Source organism: Gigantopelta aegis, chromosome 4 (genome assembly GCF_016097555.1).
Source record: "Gigantopelta aegis isolate Gae_Host chromosome 4, Gae_host_genome, whole genome shotgun sequence".
Classification (NCBI taxonomy): domain Eukaryota; kingdom Metazoa; phylum Mollusca; class Gastropoda; order Neomphalida; family Peltospiridae; genus Gigantopelta; species Gigantopelta aegis.
In genome coordinates this window covers 38,275,881-38,296,298 of record NC_054702.1, presented here as the reverse complement: position 1 = coordinate 38,296,298, position 20,418 = coordinate 38,275,881, and the positions used below count along the sequence as shown (strand labels likewise).

Genomic DNA, 20,418 nt, shown 5'->3' with positions numbered 1-20,418 from the left:
CAAACCCTCTTCACTAGTTACTGCTTCACAAACCCTCTTCGCCAAGTAACTGCTTCACAAACCCTCTTCGCCAAGTGACTGCTTCACAAACCCTCACCAAGTGACTGCTTCACAAACCCTCTTCACCAAGTGACTGCTTCACAAACCCTCTTCACCAAGTGACTGCTTCACAAACCCTCTTCACCAAGTGACTGCTTCACAAACCCTCTTCACCAAGTGACTGCTTCACAAACCCTCTTCACCAAGTGACTGCTTCACAAACCCTCTTCACCAAGTGACTGCTTCACAAACCCTCTTCACTAAATGACTGCTTCACAAACCCTCTTCACTAAATGACTGCTTCACAAACCCTCTTTACCAAGTGATTGCTTCACAAACCCTCTCACCAAGTGACTGCTTCACAAACCCTCTTCACCAAGTGACTGCTTCACAAACCCTCTTCACCAAGTGACTGCTTCACAAACCCTCTTCACCAAGTGACTGCTTCACAAACCCTCTTCACCAAGTGACTGCTTCACAAACCCTCTTCACCAAGTGACTGCTTCACAAACCCTCTTCACCAAGTGACTGCTTCACAAACCCTCTTCACCAAGTGACTCCTTCACAAACCCTCTTTACTAAGTAACTGTTCACCAAGTGACTGCTTCACAAACCCTCTTCACCAAGTGACTGCTTCACAAACCCTCTTCACCAAGTGACTGCTTCACAAACCCTCTTCACCAAGTGACTGCTTCACAAACCCTCTTCACCAAGTGACTGCTTCACAAACCCTCTTCACCAAGTGACTGCTTCACAAACCCTCTTCACCAAGTGACTCCTTCACAAACCCTCTTCACCAAGTGACTGCTTCACAAACCCTCTTCACCAAGTGACTCCTTCACAAACCCTCTTTACTAAGTAACTGCTTCACAAACCCTCTTCACCAAGTGACTGCTTCACAAACCCTCTTCACTAAGTTACTACTTCACAAACCCTCTTTACTAAGTGACTGCTTCACAAACCCTCTTCACCAAGTAACTACTTCAGAAACCCTGTTCACCAAGTAACTACTTCACAAACCCTCTTTACTAAGTAAGTAACTACTTCACAAACCCTCTTCACCAAGTAACTACTTCACAAACCCTCTTCACCAAGTAACTACTTCACAAACCCTCTTTACCAAGTAACTACTTCACAAACCCTCTTCACCAAGTAACTGCTTCACAAACCCATTTCACTAAGTAACTGCTTCACTAAGTAACTGCTTCACAAACCCTCTTTACCAAGTAACTGCTTCACAAACCCTCTTTACTAAGTGGCTGCTTCACAAACCCTCTTCACCAAGTGACTGCTTCACAAACCCTCTTCACCAAGTGACTGCTTCACAAACCCTCTTCACCAAGTGACTGCTTCACAAACCCTCTTCACCAAGTGACTGCTTCACAAACCCTCTTCACCAAGTGACTGCTTCACAAACCCTCTTCACCAAGTGACTGCTTCACAAACCCTCTTTACTAAGTCACTGCTTCACAAACCGATTTCACTAAGTCACTGCTTCACAAACCCTCTTTACTAAGTAACTGCTTCACAAACCCTCTTTACTAAGTGGCTGCTTCACAAACCCTCTTCACTAAGTGATTGCTTCACAAACCCTCTTCACTAAGTGATTGCTTCACAAACCCTCTTCGCCAAGTAACTGCTTCACAAACCCTCACCAAGTGACTGCTTCACAAACCCTCACCAAGTGACTGCTTCACAAACCCTCTTCACCAAGTGACTGCTTCACAAACCCTCTTCACCAAGTGACTGCTTCACAAACCCTCTTCACCAAGTGACTGCTTCACAAACCCTCTTCACCAAGTGACTGCTTCACAAACCCTCTTCACCAAGTGACTGCTTCACAAACCCTCTTCACTAAATGACTGCTTCACAAACCCTCTTCACTAAATGACTGCTTCACAAACCCTCTTTACTAAGTGATTGCTTCACAAACCCTCTTCACCAAGTGACTGCTTCACAAACCCTCTTCACCAAGTGACTGCTTCACAAACCCTCTTCACCAAGTGACTGCTTCACAAACCCTCTTCACCAAGTGACTGCTTCACAAACCCTCTTCACCAAGTGACTGCTTCACAAACCCTCTTCACTAAATGACTGCTTCACAAACCCTCTTTACTAAGTGATTGCTTCACAAACCCTCTTCACCAAGTGACTGCTTCACAAACCCTCTTCACCAAGTGACTGCTTCACAAACCCTCTTCACCAAGTGACTGCTTCACAAACCCTCTTCACCAAGTGACTGCTTCACAAACCCTCTTCACCAAGTGACTGCTTCACAAACCCTCTTCACTAAGTGACTGCTTCACAAACCCTCTTTACTAAGTGACTGCTTCACAAACCCTCTTCACCAAGTGACTGCTTCACAAACCCTCTTCACCAAGTGACTGCTTCACAAACCCTCTTCACTAAATGACTGCTTCACAAACCCTCTTCACTAAATGACTGCTTCACAAACCCTCTTCACTAAGTTACTGCTTCACAAACCCTCTTCACCAAGTGACTGCTTCACAAACCCTCTTCACCAAGTGACTGCTTCACAAACCCTCTTCACCAAGTGACTGCTTCACAAACCCTCTTCACCAAGTGACTGCTTCACAAACCCTCTTCACCAAGTGACTGCTTCACAAACCCTCTTCACCAAGTGACTGCTTCACAACCCTCTTCACCAAGTGACTGCTTCACAAACCCTGTTCACCAAGTAACTACTTCACAAACCCTCTTTACTAAGTAAGTAACTACTTCACAAACCCTCTTCACCAAGTAACTACTTCACAAACCCTCTTTACCAAGTAACTACTTCACAAACCCTCTTCACCAAGTAACTACTTCACAAACCCTCTTCACCAAGTAACTGCTTCACAAACCCTCTTCACTAAGTAACTGCTTCACAAACCCTCTTTACCAAGTAACTGCTTCACAAACCCTCTTTACTAAGTGGCTGCTTCACAAACCCTCTTCACTAAGTGACTGCTTCACAAACCCTCTTCACTAAGTTACTACTTCACAAACCCTCTTTACTAAGTGACTGCTTCACAAACCCTCTTCACCAAGTAACTACTTCAGAAACCCTGTTCACCAAGTAACTACTTCACAAACCCTCTTTACTAAGTAAGTAACTACTTCACAAACCCTCTTCACCAAGTAACTACTTCACAAACCCTCTTCACCAAGTAACTACTTCACAAACCCTCTTTACCAAGTAACTACTTCACAAACCCTCTTCACCAAGTAACTGCTTCACAAACCCATTTCACTAAGTAACTGCTTCACTAAGTAACTGCTTCACAAACCCTCTTTACCAAGTAACTGCTTCACAAACCCTCTTTACTAAGTGGCTGCTTCACAAACCCTCTTCACCAAGTGACTGCTTCACAAACCCTCTTCACCAAGTGACTGCTTCACAAACCCTCTTCACCAAGTGACTGCTTCACAAACCCTCTTCACCAAGTGACTGCTTCACAAACCCTCTTCACCAAGTGACTGCTTCACAAACCCTCTTCACCAAGTGACTGCTTCACAAACCCTCTTTACTAAGTCACTGCTTCACAAACCGATTTCACTAAGTCACTGCTTCACAAACCCTCTTTACTAAGTCACTGCTTCACAAACCCTCTTTACTAAGTGGCTGCTTCACAAACCCTCTTTACTAAGTGATTGCTTCACAAACCCTCTTCACTAAGTGATTGCTTCACAAACCCTCTTCGCCAAGTAACTGCTTCACAAACCCTCTTCGCCAAGTGACTGCTTCACAAACCCTCTTCACTAAGTGACTGCTTCACAAACCCTCACCAAGTGACTGCTTCACAAACCCTCTTCACCAAGTGACTGCTTCACAAACCCTCTTCACCAAGTGACTGCTTCACAAACCCTCTTCACCAAGTGACTGCTTCACAAACCCTCTTCACCAAGTGACTGCTTCACAAACCCTCTTCACCAAGTGACTGCTTCACAAACCCTCTTCACTAAATGACTGCTTCACAAACCCTCTTCACTAAATGACTGCTTCACAAACCCTCTTCACTAAGTTACTGCTTCACAAACCCTCTTCACCAAGTGACTGCTTCACAAACCCTCTTCACCAAGTGACTGCTTCACACAAACCCTCTTCACCAAGTGACTGCTTCACAAACCCTCTTCACCAAGTGACTGCTTCACAAACCCTCTTCACTAAATGACTGCTTCACAAACCCTCTTCACTAAATGACTGCTTCACAAACCCTCTTTACTAAGTGATTGCTTCACAAACCCTCTTCACCAAGTGACTGCTTCACAAACCCTCTTCACCAAGTGACTGCTTCACAAACCCTCTTTACTAAGTGACTGCTTCACAAACCCTCTTCACTAAATGACTGCTTCACAAACCCTCTTCACTAAATGACTGCTTCACAAACCCTCTTTACTAAGTGATTGCTTCACAAACCCTCTTCACCAAGTGACTGCTTCACAAACCCTCTTCACCAAGTGACTGCTTCACAAACCCTCTTCACCAAGTGACTGCTTCACAAACCCTCTTCACCAAGTGACTGCTTCACAAACCCTCTTCACTAAATGACTGCTTCACAAACCCTCTTCACTAAATGACTGCTTCACAAACCCTCTTTACTAAGTGATTGCTTCACAAACCCTCTTCACCAAGTGACTGCTTCACAAACCCTCTTCACCAAGTGACTGCTTCACAAACCCTCTTCACCAAGTGACTGCTTCACAAACCCTCTTCACCAAGTGACTGCTTCACAACCCTCTTCACCAAGTGACTGCTTCACAACCCTCTTCACCAAGTGACTGCTTCACAAACCCTGTTCACCAAGTAACTACTTCACAAACCCTCTTTACTAAGTAAGTAACTACTTCACAAACCCTCTTCACCAAGTAACTACTTCACAAACCCTCTTTACCAAGTAACTACTTCACAAACCCTCTTCACCAAGTAACTACTTCACAAACCCTCTTTACCAAGTAACTGCTTCACAAACCCATTTCACTAAGTAACTGCTTCACAAACCCTCTTTACCAAGTAACTGCTTCACAAACCCTCTTTACTAAGTGGCTGCTTCACAAACCCTCTTCACTAAGTGACTGCTTCACAAACCCTCTTCACTAAATGACTGATTCACAAACCCTCTTCACCAAGTGACTGCTTCACAAACCCTCTTCACTAAATGACTGATTCACAAACCCTCTTCACTAAGTGACTGCTTCACAAACCCTCTTCACTAAGTTACTGCTTCACAAACCCTCTTCACCAAGTAACTGCTTCACAAACCCATTTCACTAAGTAACTGCTTCACAAACCCTCTTTACCAAGTAACTGCTTCACAAACCCTCTTTACTAAGTGGCTGCTTCACAAACCCTCTTCACTAAGTGACTGCTTCACAAACCCTCTTCACTAAGTGACTGATTCACAAACCCTCTTCACCAAGTGACTGCTTCACAAACCCTCTTCACTAAATGACTGCTTCACAAACCCTCTTCACTAAGTGACTGCTTCACAAACCCTCTTCACTAAGTTACTGCTTCACAAACCCTCTTCACCAAGTGACTGCTTCACAAACCCTCTTCACTAAGTGACTACTTCACAAACCCTCTTCACTAAGTTACTGCTTCACAAACCCTCTTTACCAAGTAACTGCTTCACAAACCCTCTTCACCAAGTGACTGCTTCACAAACCCTCTTCATCAAGTGACTGCTTCACAAACCCTCTTCACCAAGTGACTGCTTCACAAACCCTCTTCACTAAATGACTGCTTCACAAACCCTCTTCACCAAGTGACTGCTTCACAAACCCTCTTCACCAAGTGACTGCTTCACAAACCCTCTTCCCTAATTGACTGCTTCACAAACCCTCTTTACTAAGTGACTGCTTCACAAACCCTCTTCCCTAAATGACTGTTTCACAAACCCTCTTCACTAAATGACTGCTTCACAAACCCTCTTCACCAAGTAACTGCTGCTACAGGTATTTGTATAAATATTCCACTCATTAACTTCCTGAGTGCCAAAATTTATAACTGATTTAGTACAAGTTATTGTCTAATAACTCAAAAACATTTTCAATGAATACAAACAGTAAATAAATAGAGAATTACAAGTGAAAATTATTTCATGAGGGACATAAATTTGATAATAACTGGTACCAAATTTGTTATTCTATTTATTACCCCAACTATATGGGATTTTTTTTAAAGCCTTAAAGGCATATTGCCACAGACCACTGACCTATCTAATGGTTTAACAAAGTATTACCTCAACAAAAATAATTCGGTTTGTCCCTAAATGTACTTTATTCAACCATCTTCATAACCACCATACTCCATTTATTAATGATCTTTTGTAAACATAATTGAATTATGACAATGGTCCATAATTCAAAAACTAAAATTGCCAAGAGGGTTGGCATGGATTTTACTCCATCATGGTTCAGTTAAGATTATGGTTAAACCAATGTATGATAATTTCTCAGTGAGAAATTATGATTTTTATTTTCCCCGTTATGACTGCCTGCTGGGGTAATAAGGTCAATTAATTACCAATTACTTGTGTGCTAGCTGGGCAGCTATCATGCACATACATATATTTCTTCCTAGCCATGCAAGACAGGCGTATTCCATGACGTCAGCCCATGCGGAATAAATCGGTCTTGCATGACCACGTGACTTCTGTTGTTTGAGCTGAAATTATACTATCATTTTTAGTTTATACTTTTGGTATAAACCATTTTGGGGTACACTCTTTTCATTGGTTATGATTATTTTATTGTAAGATAAAAAAAATTAAAAATGTAGGTTTTTCACGTTTTCACAAAATGCTTGTTTTTCATCTACTGGATAGGAGAAAAATAATCCTCCATTATGTATCCATGTGAGACAGGGCTATTTCCTGTCCAACACGGACACATATGAAGGATTCTTTTAATCTGAAATATGCACTGATCCATTATATACTTAAGTGGAGTGTCTCTGCAATATACATAATGTGAATAATGTCTAAAACTAGCTGGTACACGCCATGTGTATGTTATGAAAGTGAACCAACACTAAAAAGCTTTTACCGTGCTACTAATGAAAATGTGGAAGTGATTAGCCCTTCATACTAATCTCAGTGATCGTACAAGTTACGTGCAATCGAAAGCTATAGCTCACATATTGAGATGAAACCAGCAATTTGATATATGAGAACTTACTGCGTGGAAGGCAAATGCTGTCGAGATGGAGTAAATAACAATATCAGCACACTTGATGTAGGGCAACACTCCAGCTTTTATTCCCTTGAAATACAGAAGCTGAAAAAAAAAAATAAGAAAAAAAAAAAAAATATATATATATATTTAAATACATACTAATGTGTGTTTTTTGGAATGACTTTGTTATAGTGTGAAAATAGCGTGGGCACGGAATATGGGAAACGAACACATCAAACAATCAATCGTATGGTCATCAATAGAATCATTTCCATATGTGCAGGGTTGATCATAACAGCTTGACACCCACGCCATGCCATAACCCACACACATGAAAAATACCCTTAAGTCAACTTTAGTATATGGTGGGTCAACGAATCCTAAAACCCACAACATCAGTAATACAGGGTGAGTAGGGTCAGATACCCTTTAATGGACTACATGATGTTACGGCATGATGTTTAATGCCCTTTTCCAATTTTGTATTTTGTAATAAAGCTGTAGTCTGTATTTGCAATTAACATATGTGAAGAAATCCATTATGAAATGAGAACTACTCCCCTAAATATAACATAAAGAAAGAAGTCAAGGTAACATCGACAATCTTTAATACTTAAACTGACAGCTAATCAATAGATATACAGGACTTTATTTGATGATCATGTCATCATGGAGTATGAAAACCAAAAGGAATTGTTGGAAGAAAGGACATGTTTGTGTGATGTCCCAGATAGAAATTTCATTAATGATATGAACCATAATGTGCCAACATATATGGTATTTTAAAACACAGTTTATGGGGAAAACATCTGCTACGAAAACAAACTTAAAGGGCCGATTTCATATGTGTGGGTTTTGAAACACCGGGTTATAGCAAAACCTAGGTTTAACACTGGTTTACGTAAAACACTGAACAACTTACAAAAAGACCTACACCCGTGGTGCATTTCACATGTGTGTGTTTTACCCGTGTTTACAAAACCACGCTTTTTACATGGGTTACCTGCAGATTTGGAAAGGGACATAAGGCCGAAAAAAAGAAAAAAAACTTGTTTCCTATTACATGCTGGAAAAATATAGGGTAAGTAGGTAGGAAAAACATTTTATTTTGGAAAATAATTTTATTTATGGATATTAAATAAAGGTGTTGACTACCGGTATCCAAAATAACCTCTGCATGTATAGAAATGCATTATGCAAACCAACAATACCATTCATCAGTGTTTTCCCTAGAAATGAAGTAAGGCATGGTAAAGTGATGTTTTGGGGGCATATTTTATGTGCACTTTGATAATAACTGGTATCTCATTTATTATTCTCTATATATCTCAGGCACTTTGTTGTTCATTCGCCTCGAATATGGTGAAGGGGTGGATCTAATTATACAGATGTTTTGGGGGCATATTTTATGTGCAGTTTTAAATATAAGGGCTTTTTTTTCCATTATACAATTTTCAAAAGGACAAAAACCTTATGGCCATTTTATTTTCTAGATCTATTTCATAACTTAATTAAAAAAAGGAAATATGTAGTACTATCCACATAGGTGTGTTTAAAGGCTTCTTTTTACATGGGCAACTTATAAATTTATAAAAGGCAAAATGAGCTGGCCTGAAAACGTTTCACAATGTATTTCCATCATTTTACTCACAATATTAGTAATAATCCATGTCAAATGTTGACAGAACCCTACATACACATGCAGCTGTTGGTAATAATGCAAATATGAATAAACGTTTTGTTATTGGCATTTACCTTTAATTCTAACATAATATAAAAAAAACAAAAGATGTGACGCGTACGCCTGAGGTCACCGAGACAACATTTGGTCAATTTTTCAAAATCGTGGGCCTATATCGCCTTGTTCCCCCTTTATTAAGACAAGACAAACACGGAAGTATGTCATTATAAGACTGCAGTCTATGATAAACGTTTATTGCTTTGATACCGGTGGTAACCGATCAACTTCCAATATAATTCCCGTTTTCGTGCAGTTCATACACAATGATTTTTTTTTTTTTTTTTTACTAATTTAGTAAATAATTATATTTATTACCCCAGTGACCACTTACATGTATAACAGGGAAAATATTTTCCATATTTTCTCAATGAGAAATATTCTGCAGTGGTGTGACGTACAATATTACTGGATGTTTTGACGCTTGACTTTCTCGATACTAAATATAACATCATCACGATTTGGCAAACATACAAAATGATGAGTTTGTGTTCACGACTGTTTTAATGTTAAATTTATAACACAATGTCATTTTAATGCAAATCATTATTTATATTTTTAGCAGAATAATGATAACTTTTGTTTTTGAAAATTATCTGTGAACGTGATGAAAATGCAAAGTTATAGCAATACCCAGAACGGTGTGTAAAATGGTTTACATTGTTTCTATAGCCTACATGTACGAGCATGTGCGTCTAAAATAAAGGCGTTTAGAGAAAAAATAGCTGGGGTAATAAATAGAATATTAAACTCAGAACCAGTTGTTATAAAATTTATGTTCTGAGTGAAATACTTTTCATTTGTCACTCGCTAAAGCTCGCGACAACTAAACATTATTTGACTCGGGGACATAAATTTGATAATAACTGGTATCTCATTTATTATTCTCTATATATCTCAGGCGCTTTGTTGTTCATTCGCCTCGAATATGGTGAAGGGGTGGATCTAATTATACAGTCGTACTAAAAAAAAGGCAAAAGGGCATCTTGTCTAAAGGGGGAGTGGGTTCGAGCCCCCCCCCACCCGTATTCGCTTCTGTAGTGGCTTTAAATGATCTCTAAAATACGTTCACATTTCATGGCTCTGCAATACTGACGTAAAATACAATTTTGCTGCCAAAATTATCCATGAAGAAAAGTTACACTGAGCAAACCCAGCGAAAAACCACATCAAGGACAGGTTTAAACAAGCAGTACAATTGTAACCCAGTGTTAAACTAGGATTACTGAAAACCAGACATGCAAAATGCACAGTAAACATGACCCAGGGTTTAACCTAGGTTTAAACCATATGTTTCCAAAACCCACCGATAACCTAGACATATGAAATCAGCCCATTGGGACTGTCCACAGTTAGGTGCCATTGTAACATGTTTACGACAAACAGATCTTTTGGGGACTAAAATTACATTTTAAAGCGATATTCCTTAGTTTGCTGCATTTTTAAAGATGTTATCGACTAACAGATACTTTTTAACGATTGTAATTACATATCAAACATATTTTTATGCATAAATTATTAGTGGCTGTAAATTAAACATGTTTCTGATTGTTCTAATATTTGTTCTAGGTTAAATTTAATTTTATTTCCTAAAATGTGTTTTTTCGTATGTACAAAATTATTTGAAGACAAAATCCAGTTTGGGCTTCTTACAAATATTAAGATGACCAGAAACACATTGAATATACAGATACTGATATTCTAAACAAGAAAATATATTTAACATGTAACTTTAATCGTAGAAATATTTTATTAGTCGGAAACATCTTACAATGCAGCAAACTCAGGAATGTCCCTTTAAAGATATTTTCTTGCTTATAATAGCCGTCTGTATAAACAAGGTGTTTGGTGTCATCCTAATGTTTGTAGTATCCGAACCAGATTTTAGTTTACAATACTTTCGGTTGTATGAACAAATATATATTACAAAGAAAATCAACAATGACTAATATCAAGGTTATCCCACAATTGCAAACACATTGGATATGCAGACACTGATATTCTAAACAAGATAATGTATTTAATATGTAATTTTAGTATCCCAAAAAATGCTTTCTGTTAGTCAGAAACATCCTACAATGGCTATCAACTCAGGTCAATCCCTTTAACAGTTAAAGTTTGTTTTGTTTAACACCACCACTAGAGAATATTGATTTATTAATCAACAGCTACTGGATGTCAAACATTTGGTATTTATGACATATGAATGAATAAATGAATTAAAGAAAGAAAAAAGAAAGAAAGACAGAAAGAATTAATGAAAGAAAGAAAGAAAGAATGAAAGAATGCACAATGAATGAATGAATGAATGAATGGATGGATGAATGGATGAATGAATGAATGAATGAATGAATGTTTAACGACACCCCAGCACAAAAAAAAAACCCACATTGGCCACTGGATGTCAAACATTTGGTAATATTAACATATAGTTTTAGAGAGGAAACCCGCTACATTTTGCCATTAGTAGCAAGGAGCTTTCATATGCACCTTCTCACAGTAGTCGGGTCAATATATGAAAAATAATGGCTGAACCCCAAACAAATTTATACAAAAGGTTTTTTGGTTTTAATGTTATCCATGGGTCATCAGTTATTGCAGAAAAAGTCTCCCAAAATCTGACCCTGGGAACATGGTTAATTTGCATAATTTCAAGATGGCGACCCCCTCAAAGTTCAATCTACTACAAACTTTTTACTAGTTCAATTTAGACCCTATAAATGTATTACCAACAGATAGACACATGATATCAAACAAACAAAAAAACAAAAAAGTCTATCGAAATTGTTTTGGGATGTCATAGTTACGTCAAATTGACGTCATGTGATGTCATAGCTGCCATTTGTAATTTCAAGTAAAACAAACGAAGCTAATTATGAGATGGACAACCCTTTCACAGAGGATAGCAAAGACTTATAATGCCGGAAAAGGTCTTCAGTACAGTCAGGAAAATAGAGGACCTAGGGAAATCTCAAAATCTCAAAATTTATCAATGCCACAATTCCGCTGAACAAATTGCCCCTGTTCATTCACGGGAAAGGTGTCTGAATTGAAGAATGACCAGGCCCTATTTTCAAGATTATACACTGCAAGCCAACGACGAGAAGGGGACCTTGCTGAATTCTTTCGTCACGAAAACCAACCTGCATCACCATGTCTTTCTGATAAAGGCAACATTAGACAAGGGGGAAAATACCATCTCCTCGTGTGGGATGTGTATCTAGATGAGAGTCTCAAGGCTTACACTAGGGAATGCCGAGGTGAAGGTACACGACGACGTGTTACTTCCGATACAAGGGTACCAGGCAATGGGCGTCTTAGCTCAGAACAGGGGAGATAATAAAACAGGTGGCGCGTCACTTGTCAGGGTCCAACAAACTCATTGCTTTGTCATTCGTTGTTATACCACGATCATAACGGACCAAAACCTTATCGGCTCTGTACATGACGTTCCTATACAGCACGGTTCTGCACAGGACGGTCTATAGTATACGCTGCAGTGAACGGTTACCAGTTGACGTTTGTCTACACGTGTACTGAGATATGGGGGGGGGGGTCAGTAAATTCTGTAATAATAAAGAAAATATATGTATATTGTGGATAATAGTATTAAAAAATATATATAGTGATCACGGCTCTGTACAAGACGTTCCTACACAGGGCGGTCTAGTATTTTATATACTAAGATATGGTGAAAAAAACATTAACAGTAAAGGGAATAAATATATATTTTGTATCGTTCCTACACAGGGCGGTCTAGTATTTTATATACTTAGATATGGTGGAAAATACATTAACAGTAAAGGGAATAAATATATATTTTGTATATAATGAAAATATATGTATATTTTGGATAATACTCGGAAAAAAAAAATATATATATTTAACGTGTGCGTATTAAAATATATAATATATAGTGATGACGGCTCTGTAGAGGACATTCCTAGACACCACGGTTCTGCACAGGACGTTCTATAGTATACACTGCAGTGATTGGTTACTAGTTGTTACCAGTTGACGTTTGTCTACATGTGTACTGAGATATGACGGTGGAAGTCAGTAATAATAAAGAAAATATATGTATATTGTGGATAATAATCAATAAAATATATATGTGCATATGTATCGTCAACGTCCCTAACTGCGTTATGCTTCAAATTATGTTCACTTTGTTTTCTCGTGCACGGTTCGTGCAATCAACATCCGATTTGTTGTCATCGGCATGTCGTTCATTTATGGGGGTTTTCTTCACAGTTCAGGAACATTTTTATAAACAATAAAGTTGAGAAAAGTAAGTATCTAAATACAAAACTTTACAAACCCCTAAAACCATTAATTTTACTAAGTCGTTTTTGTTTATTCCTTAAAATTACCGATATCGGGTCCACATGACTCGTAGAAATTGACTTAAAATGGAGAAAGACGAATTAACTTTCGGTGTGTGTCACATGACCTCACATGTGCCAGATCAACAAAGGCCAAAGAATTTAATTTTTATGAATTTGTTTTCAATTATTATATTCGATCTGCAAAAGGTATGCTACATTTTTGTGCCTCTATTGTAGTGAATAGTATTCATAATACATTCATAACAGTTGTAAATAATTTTGAGTATATAAATTTTGTTAATTTAGAATCGTTTCATTTAAAAAATTATATTTTACAAACTATGCGCAGGTATGGACGTAATGTGTATCAGTATTGACATCAAGTGTGAGCGATGTGTGTTGGTAAAACGAGGACCGGACCAGAACGCTTGACAAATTGAATTTTTCCTTTAAAAAAAATTGAATAAATTAAGTGTTCGGCAACTGTGCATAATTAAGAAACATATATTTTTTCATGTATTAGTAGTTGTCTTCAAAAATGGAAAATGATGAACTACACATGCGCATTACGATACGTTTTGCAAACGCATGCACCTGAATGCAGTTAGAAACATCGCACTTTTTCCTGTTTACTCTAGGGTGTTTCACTTTTGTTTACTAGAATGGATTTGTTTTACATCCAAATTGTTGATTTTTTACGTTAAATGATTAAAATATATTTTGTTTCACGTATCGTAGCTGAAAAATGTAGAATAATATTTCCGTAAATATCGTATTCGTGTTTTTGTTGTTAGGTGAACGCAGTTTGGGACGTCGATGGTATAACGTGTGCGTGTGTAGTATTAAAAACAAAATATATATATAGTGATGATGGCTCTATACAGGACGTTCCTACACAGGGCGGTCTAGTATTTTATATACTTAGATATCGTGGAAAAGACATTAACAGTAAAAGTAATAAATATATATTTTGTATAATACTCAATGCGTTCGTGTTGACACTGTATAAAAACGTGTGCATAGGTACACTTTGCCGCATAAAAACTCAACTTTGCCACCCAAATTTTTTTTAATGTACTTTTCCCAATTAGATAGACATTAAGAAAAATGCAACAAAACACATTCTGATATTTAAAATATTACTTTACTGTTAAAACAAACTCAGTCACTCAGTTGGTCGCTTATAACCTGAAGCCAGTCAGAGACAAACCAGGTTTCTGGGACCCTGTCGATCGTCGCGCCATCTGGAATAGAGTTATCTCCACCTGTTTCAGCTAAGATGCTCATTGGTCGGATTTTCTCCGCAATGATAAGAACAAGAAAGAACTGTTTAAGTTTCTAGCTTACAAATGTGCTGAATGTAATTCCGAAGACAAGGTCATCATATCCACCACTGGTCAAACTGTTGTTTGTTCTGTCAAGGATATGAACATTCAGGAACTCAAGCCATGTACACAGGAGGAGGCTGATACCCGAATTATGTTGCACATCAGGGATGCTGTCCAATGTGGGCATGGAAAAGTCATGATTCGAAGTGTTGATATAGATGTTGCTGTCATTGCAACATCTTGTTTCCATTTGACTGGACTCCAGGAAATGTGGCTGGCCTTTGGAACTGGTCAGAAGTTCCGATAGATTGCGATACATGAAATTGCAGCTCACCTTGGTCCAGCTAAATCCAAAGCGCTGTCCTTTTTTCATCCTTTCACCGGGTATGACACTGTGTCCTTCTTTTCAAACCATGGAAAAAAATCATCATGGCAAACATGGCAGAGTTACCCTGAGGTAACAGAAGCATTTGTAAAGCTCTCATTGCAGCCCGAGGATGTCACCAATGATCTCATTACTATGCTTGAGCGCTTTGTGGTTCTTTTGTACAATCGTACATGCGTATTGGATAGTGTAGATGATGCTAGGATGTACTTATTCACAAAAAGATCCAGAGAAATCGAGAGCATTCCACCAACGGCAGCTGCCTTAAAGGAGCACACAATGCGGGCAGCTTATCAAGCAGGACACTTCTGGGGGCAAGCTGTGACTGGAGAGCCAACAGTCCCCCCACCCCCCCAGATTGGGGTTGCAAGAAGCAGGATGGTCTTTGGGCACCCGTATGGATGAAACGACATGAAGCAGTCAAGGCCTGTTATGAATTGCTATGCTGCCACTGCAAGTCGGCTTGTAAAGGAAATTACAAGTGTTTCAAAGCTAACTTGTGGTGTACAGCACTTTGCAGCTGTGATGGTCAATGTTTCGAAGACTAGGCATTCTTTGCAGGGCATAATTGCAGATGACTTAAATTTAGTTTTTTTGTGGCGTGGAAAAAGTTATCAAAAATACTGATTATGATCATACTGATTTTGATGCAAGTGAGGCGAGGACAAGTGAAATGTAACGGGTGTTCGTTGTTGAATTGTCTTGAAAATCTGCACTTGCTTCACCATCGTGGATAATGTGCTTAACATGAGAATTTAAACCCCTGTTGAACGTATGTTGGTGTACGCTATATTTTGGAGAATATTGTCACCAAACAATTGACCACAATGGCAGCCATATTGGATTCCAAGATGGCAGAGATTGATACAGATTGTTCAGGTTGTCAACTGATACAAGATCATTGAAAGTTCACCGTAATCATTGAAAGTATGAATCATTTAACATGTCAGTCTTAAACACTTTTAACAAAAATAAGGTTCAGATGGCGGCCATCTTCAAATTATAGGCCTTCATAAATGATCTCATGTTATACTACGAGCATGAAATCACGGGTGTAGGAGTAGAAAGTATTTTTGTATCTGCAATAACTGCAAAGATAGGGACAAAATATGGTTCATGTGGTGGCCATCTTGAAATCCAAGATGGCGGACAGTACAGGAAGTTGTAAATGGTCTCATATGATTCTATGACTAGGAAAACATGGGGGTAGCCATTTAAAATATATCTGTACCTGCCCTAATATTGAAGATATTGAGGGAACTATACACCGGATAGTGGCCATATTAAAATCCAAGATGGCCACCACCAGGGGATTTTCTGAGATGGGTCCTAATCGAAAATTAATTGTATTGGGATGTACTACCAACCTGCAAAGTTTCATGCTTTGCCCAAAAAGTGAACGATTGTCCCCCTTACCCGCTGGACTATAGGGCATTATTTGCAACAAATCTCACCTATGATGTCACGTGACGTCAATTTGACGTAACTATGATGTCACAAAACAATTTCGATATACTTTTTTGTTTTTCTTGTTTGTTTGGTATCATGTTTCTATCTGTTGGTAATACATTTATAGGATCTAAATTGAACCAGTAAAAAGTTTGTAGTACATTGAAATTTGAGGGGGTCGCCATCTTGAAATTATGCAAATTAACCATGTTCCCGGGGGCAATAACTGATGACCCATGGATAACATTAAAACCAAAACACCTTTTGTATAAATTTGTTTGGGGTCAAACCGTATATTGACCCGACTACAGGACATACCATGGTCTTTGATATACCAGTTGTGGTGCACTGGTTGGGATGGTGAAAAAACAAAACAAATAGAGAATGGGTCCACTGAGGTGATTTGATCCTGTGACGCAAGCACCTCAGGCAAGCACTCAACCGACAGCTAGATTCCTCTCCTTGCTACCACACAGGCTGTTAGTTTTTGATGAGGTGCAAGGCAGTTTGTTACATACAACTTCTCACCAACAATGTGCTGAGGTGTCGTTAAACAAAATAGTCTTTTCCTTTCTTTAGGTATTTGGACATCCTAGGTATATGGACATCCTAGGTATTTGGACATCCTAGGTATATATATATATGGACATCCCAGGTATTTGGACATCCTAGGTATTCGTACATTCTAGGTATTCGGACATCCCAGGTATTAGGACATCCCAGGTATTAGGACATCCAAGGTATTCGGACATCCTAGGTATATGGGCATCCTAAATATTTGGACATCCTAGCTATTTGGATATCCTAGGTGTTCGGACATCTTAGGTATATGGACATCCTAGATATTCAGACTCCCTAGGTATATGGACATCCTAGATATTCAGACATCCTAGGTATTCAGACATCCTAGTTATTCGGACATCCTAGGTATATGGACATCCTATGTGGGTTTCTGCCAGAAAGAAATTTTTGGGTATGGCACTTTGGAATTGAATATTTACAATGAGTGTGCTGAATGCAACCGCAGTCGACAGGGGTTATGGGAGACCTCCCCCAGAAAGAAAATGGGTTAGGGTTAAGAAAATCATACAGTAATGCAGGGTATGACAAAAAAATTAAAAAGTCACTAGCCACAGGGCTAGTGGGTTTGTAAATTCCACTAGCGCACCAAAATAAAGCACTAACCCAAATTTCAACACACTTTATATAAGGCTGAAAAACAATGTTTCAAGGAACCCAACCCCTATAGTACCTAAAAAAACCAACTGACCTGTTTTCTTCTCCTGCTTTATGTACATGGGTATAAACAAATTGTTTTAATATTTTTTTTAGTACTATTAATATTAGAATTATTTAGTGAAAATGTATCTCGACCTGTAACTCGGTGAATAAAGTTTCAAAAATAAATTAATATATATATTTTTAAACTGCATGACATACCCTATTTTGTCATGTTTGATCCTAAACCATTGTCCTGTTTTTGCTTTTGCACCCCCCCCCCCCCCCCCTCCCTGCACCGTCATCAGAGTGGGTAAGTAATTTAACAAACTCCTCTCTAACCACCCAAAACAAAAGAATTTAACACAAAATACAATGTAACATGATAATGCATGGTCTTGTTCAGTGTATTGGTAGTGAATTGTCACCAGGAACGGTGATGTCAGTTGCTCAAATAGCATACAGGGCAATATTATCTATTGTCTTTGAACTTGAAACTTTATTTTGGTACATTCAGGCCATCAAACGACAGCATATGAGGAATTGGAAAGAGTTCGACCCGTACCACTGTATATCAAAGACTCTACCAGGACTTCTAGAATTATTTTTAAATCCACTAGCCATGGGATCAGTGATTTAAAGAATATACTAGCCATGATTAAATATTCACTAACCCTACTTCACTTTAAGTTAATACAATTTTACTAAATAATAGTAATAATCAGATAGGTAAAGATAGATAGATACTAACATTAGGGGTTGGGAACATTAGGGGTTGGGAACATTAGGGGGTTGGGAACATTAGGGGTTGGGAACATTAGGGGGTTGGGAACATTAGGGGGTTGGGAACATTAGGGGTTGGGGATATTAAGGGTTGGGAACATTAGGGGTTGGGAACATTAGGGGTTGAGAACATTAGGAACATTAGGGGTTGGGAACATTAGGAACATTAGGGGTTGGGAACATTAGGGGTTGGGAACATTAAGGGTTGGGTTTAGGGCAGTATATTCATATTTACAAAATAGACTTAACTGCAACATTTGACAATTTTGTTTTTCACTAGCCGTTGGGAATGGCAGTAGTAGTTATTTACTAGCCCAACATTGAATATCACTAGCCATGGGAGTGGGGCTACCATAATCTAGAAGCCCTGCTCTAAAGACTAACCCTAACCCTATCCCTAAAACTACCCTAACCACTGAAAGAAGGGTACAGGTCGAACTCGTGCCAAGGAATTATTGTACAATAGTTATTTACAGTGACAAGATAATAGGATCGGCAAGATTTAACTTGTTAATTGATAGATGTAAAACGTTATCCAACCTGTTACACATTAAACAGGTCAAGCCGGCTCTGAGCTGTTCCCTGATTGCCAACATCCCTATCGCAAGTAAGCGAGGCATTAAATTAGAAGACAATAGATAAATAAGACAAACACAGTAATTCTAAACATGACTGGGATTGGACTTCATTATACTAGCCTGTTAGTTAATTGGGACTGGCAATTCAAACCTTTGTTACCTTGTTGACGTGCAAGATATTACTACCACATGACTTGTACAACCAATCAAAATACACATTTTATTAAGGTTGTTTCCTGTCCATGAAACTCTAATTTGAAAAGAAAAGAAAGTCTGTATTGTGTGTATTGTTGTAACTGACGATGTAGAAACTTCTTGTTACTGCATTTTGTAGAAAGCTAGTCCAAGTTGAATATTAATATATACTTATTGATTTGTTGACATTATGTGATGACCAGTGTCAGAATAACATTTATCAAACGTACGTTAGTAGAGGAAAAACATCGTGAGCTAGCGGTGTAGGTTTTTTATTTTTTATTTTTTTAAAGCCACTAGCCCATCGGGCTACTGGTTTTGCATTTGTCACTAGCCCTGTGTTAAAAAGCACTAACCCTGGGCGTCGGGCTAGTGGATTTTAAATAAAATCTGCAAAAGAATTTGGGTATGGCACCATAACTGTTTTACCCTCTGGCAGAAACCCTGCGGCTAGGTATACAGACATCCTAGGGATATGGACATCCTAGGTATTCGGACATCCTAGGTATTCATATACCACATCCTAGTTATTTGGACATCCTATATATATGGACATCCTAGGTATATGGACATCCTAGGTATTCGGACATCCTATATATATGGACAATCTAGGTATATGGACATCCTAAGTATTTGGACATCCTAGGAATTCAGATATCCTAGGTATATGGACATTCTAGGTATTTGGACACCCTAGGTATTTGGATACCCTAGGTATTTGGACATCCTAGGTACATGGATACCCTATGTCTATGGACATTCTAGGTACATGGGTACCCTAGGTAAGTAACGTGGATACTCTAGCTATATGACATCCTAGATATATGAACACCTCAAGCCATTATAAAATAAATCCAAAATTTTCATCCCCACCCACCTCAAAGAAATATTTTTATTGGAAGTCCAATATCCTCAAAAATAAATATATATATATATATAAAATTTAACACCCCCACATCCATTTTGAAAAATATTTGAATGAAAATCTAGCATATAATTTACAATAGACATCCTAGATATATAGACATCCTAGGAATATGGACATCCTGGGAATATGGATATCCTAGAAATATGGACATCCTAGAAATACACTGTATGGACATCCTAGGAATATGGATATCCTAGGAACATGGACATCCTGTGAATATGGACATCTTGGGAATATGGACATCCTAGAAATACACTGTATGGACATCCT

At 38.4% G+C, this 20,418-nt stretch overlaps 1 protein-coding gene across 1 annotated transcript in view; it reads right to left on the bottom strand.

Annotated features, from left to right (window-relative positions):
• Positions 1–20,418, bottom strand: part of LOC121370507 (transmembrane protein 135-like) — a 205,596-nt gene that overhangs the window by 8,125 nt on the left and 177,053 nt on the right. Inside the window, exon 12 of the mRNA XM_041495790.1 lies at positions 7,222–7,320. Within this exon, the coding sequence (XP_041351724.1) occupies positions 7,222–7,320 (99 nt within the window). The remainder of the gene's footprint in view (positions 1–7,221; positions 7,321–20,418) is intronic.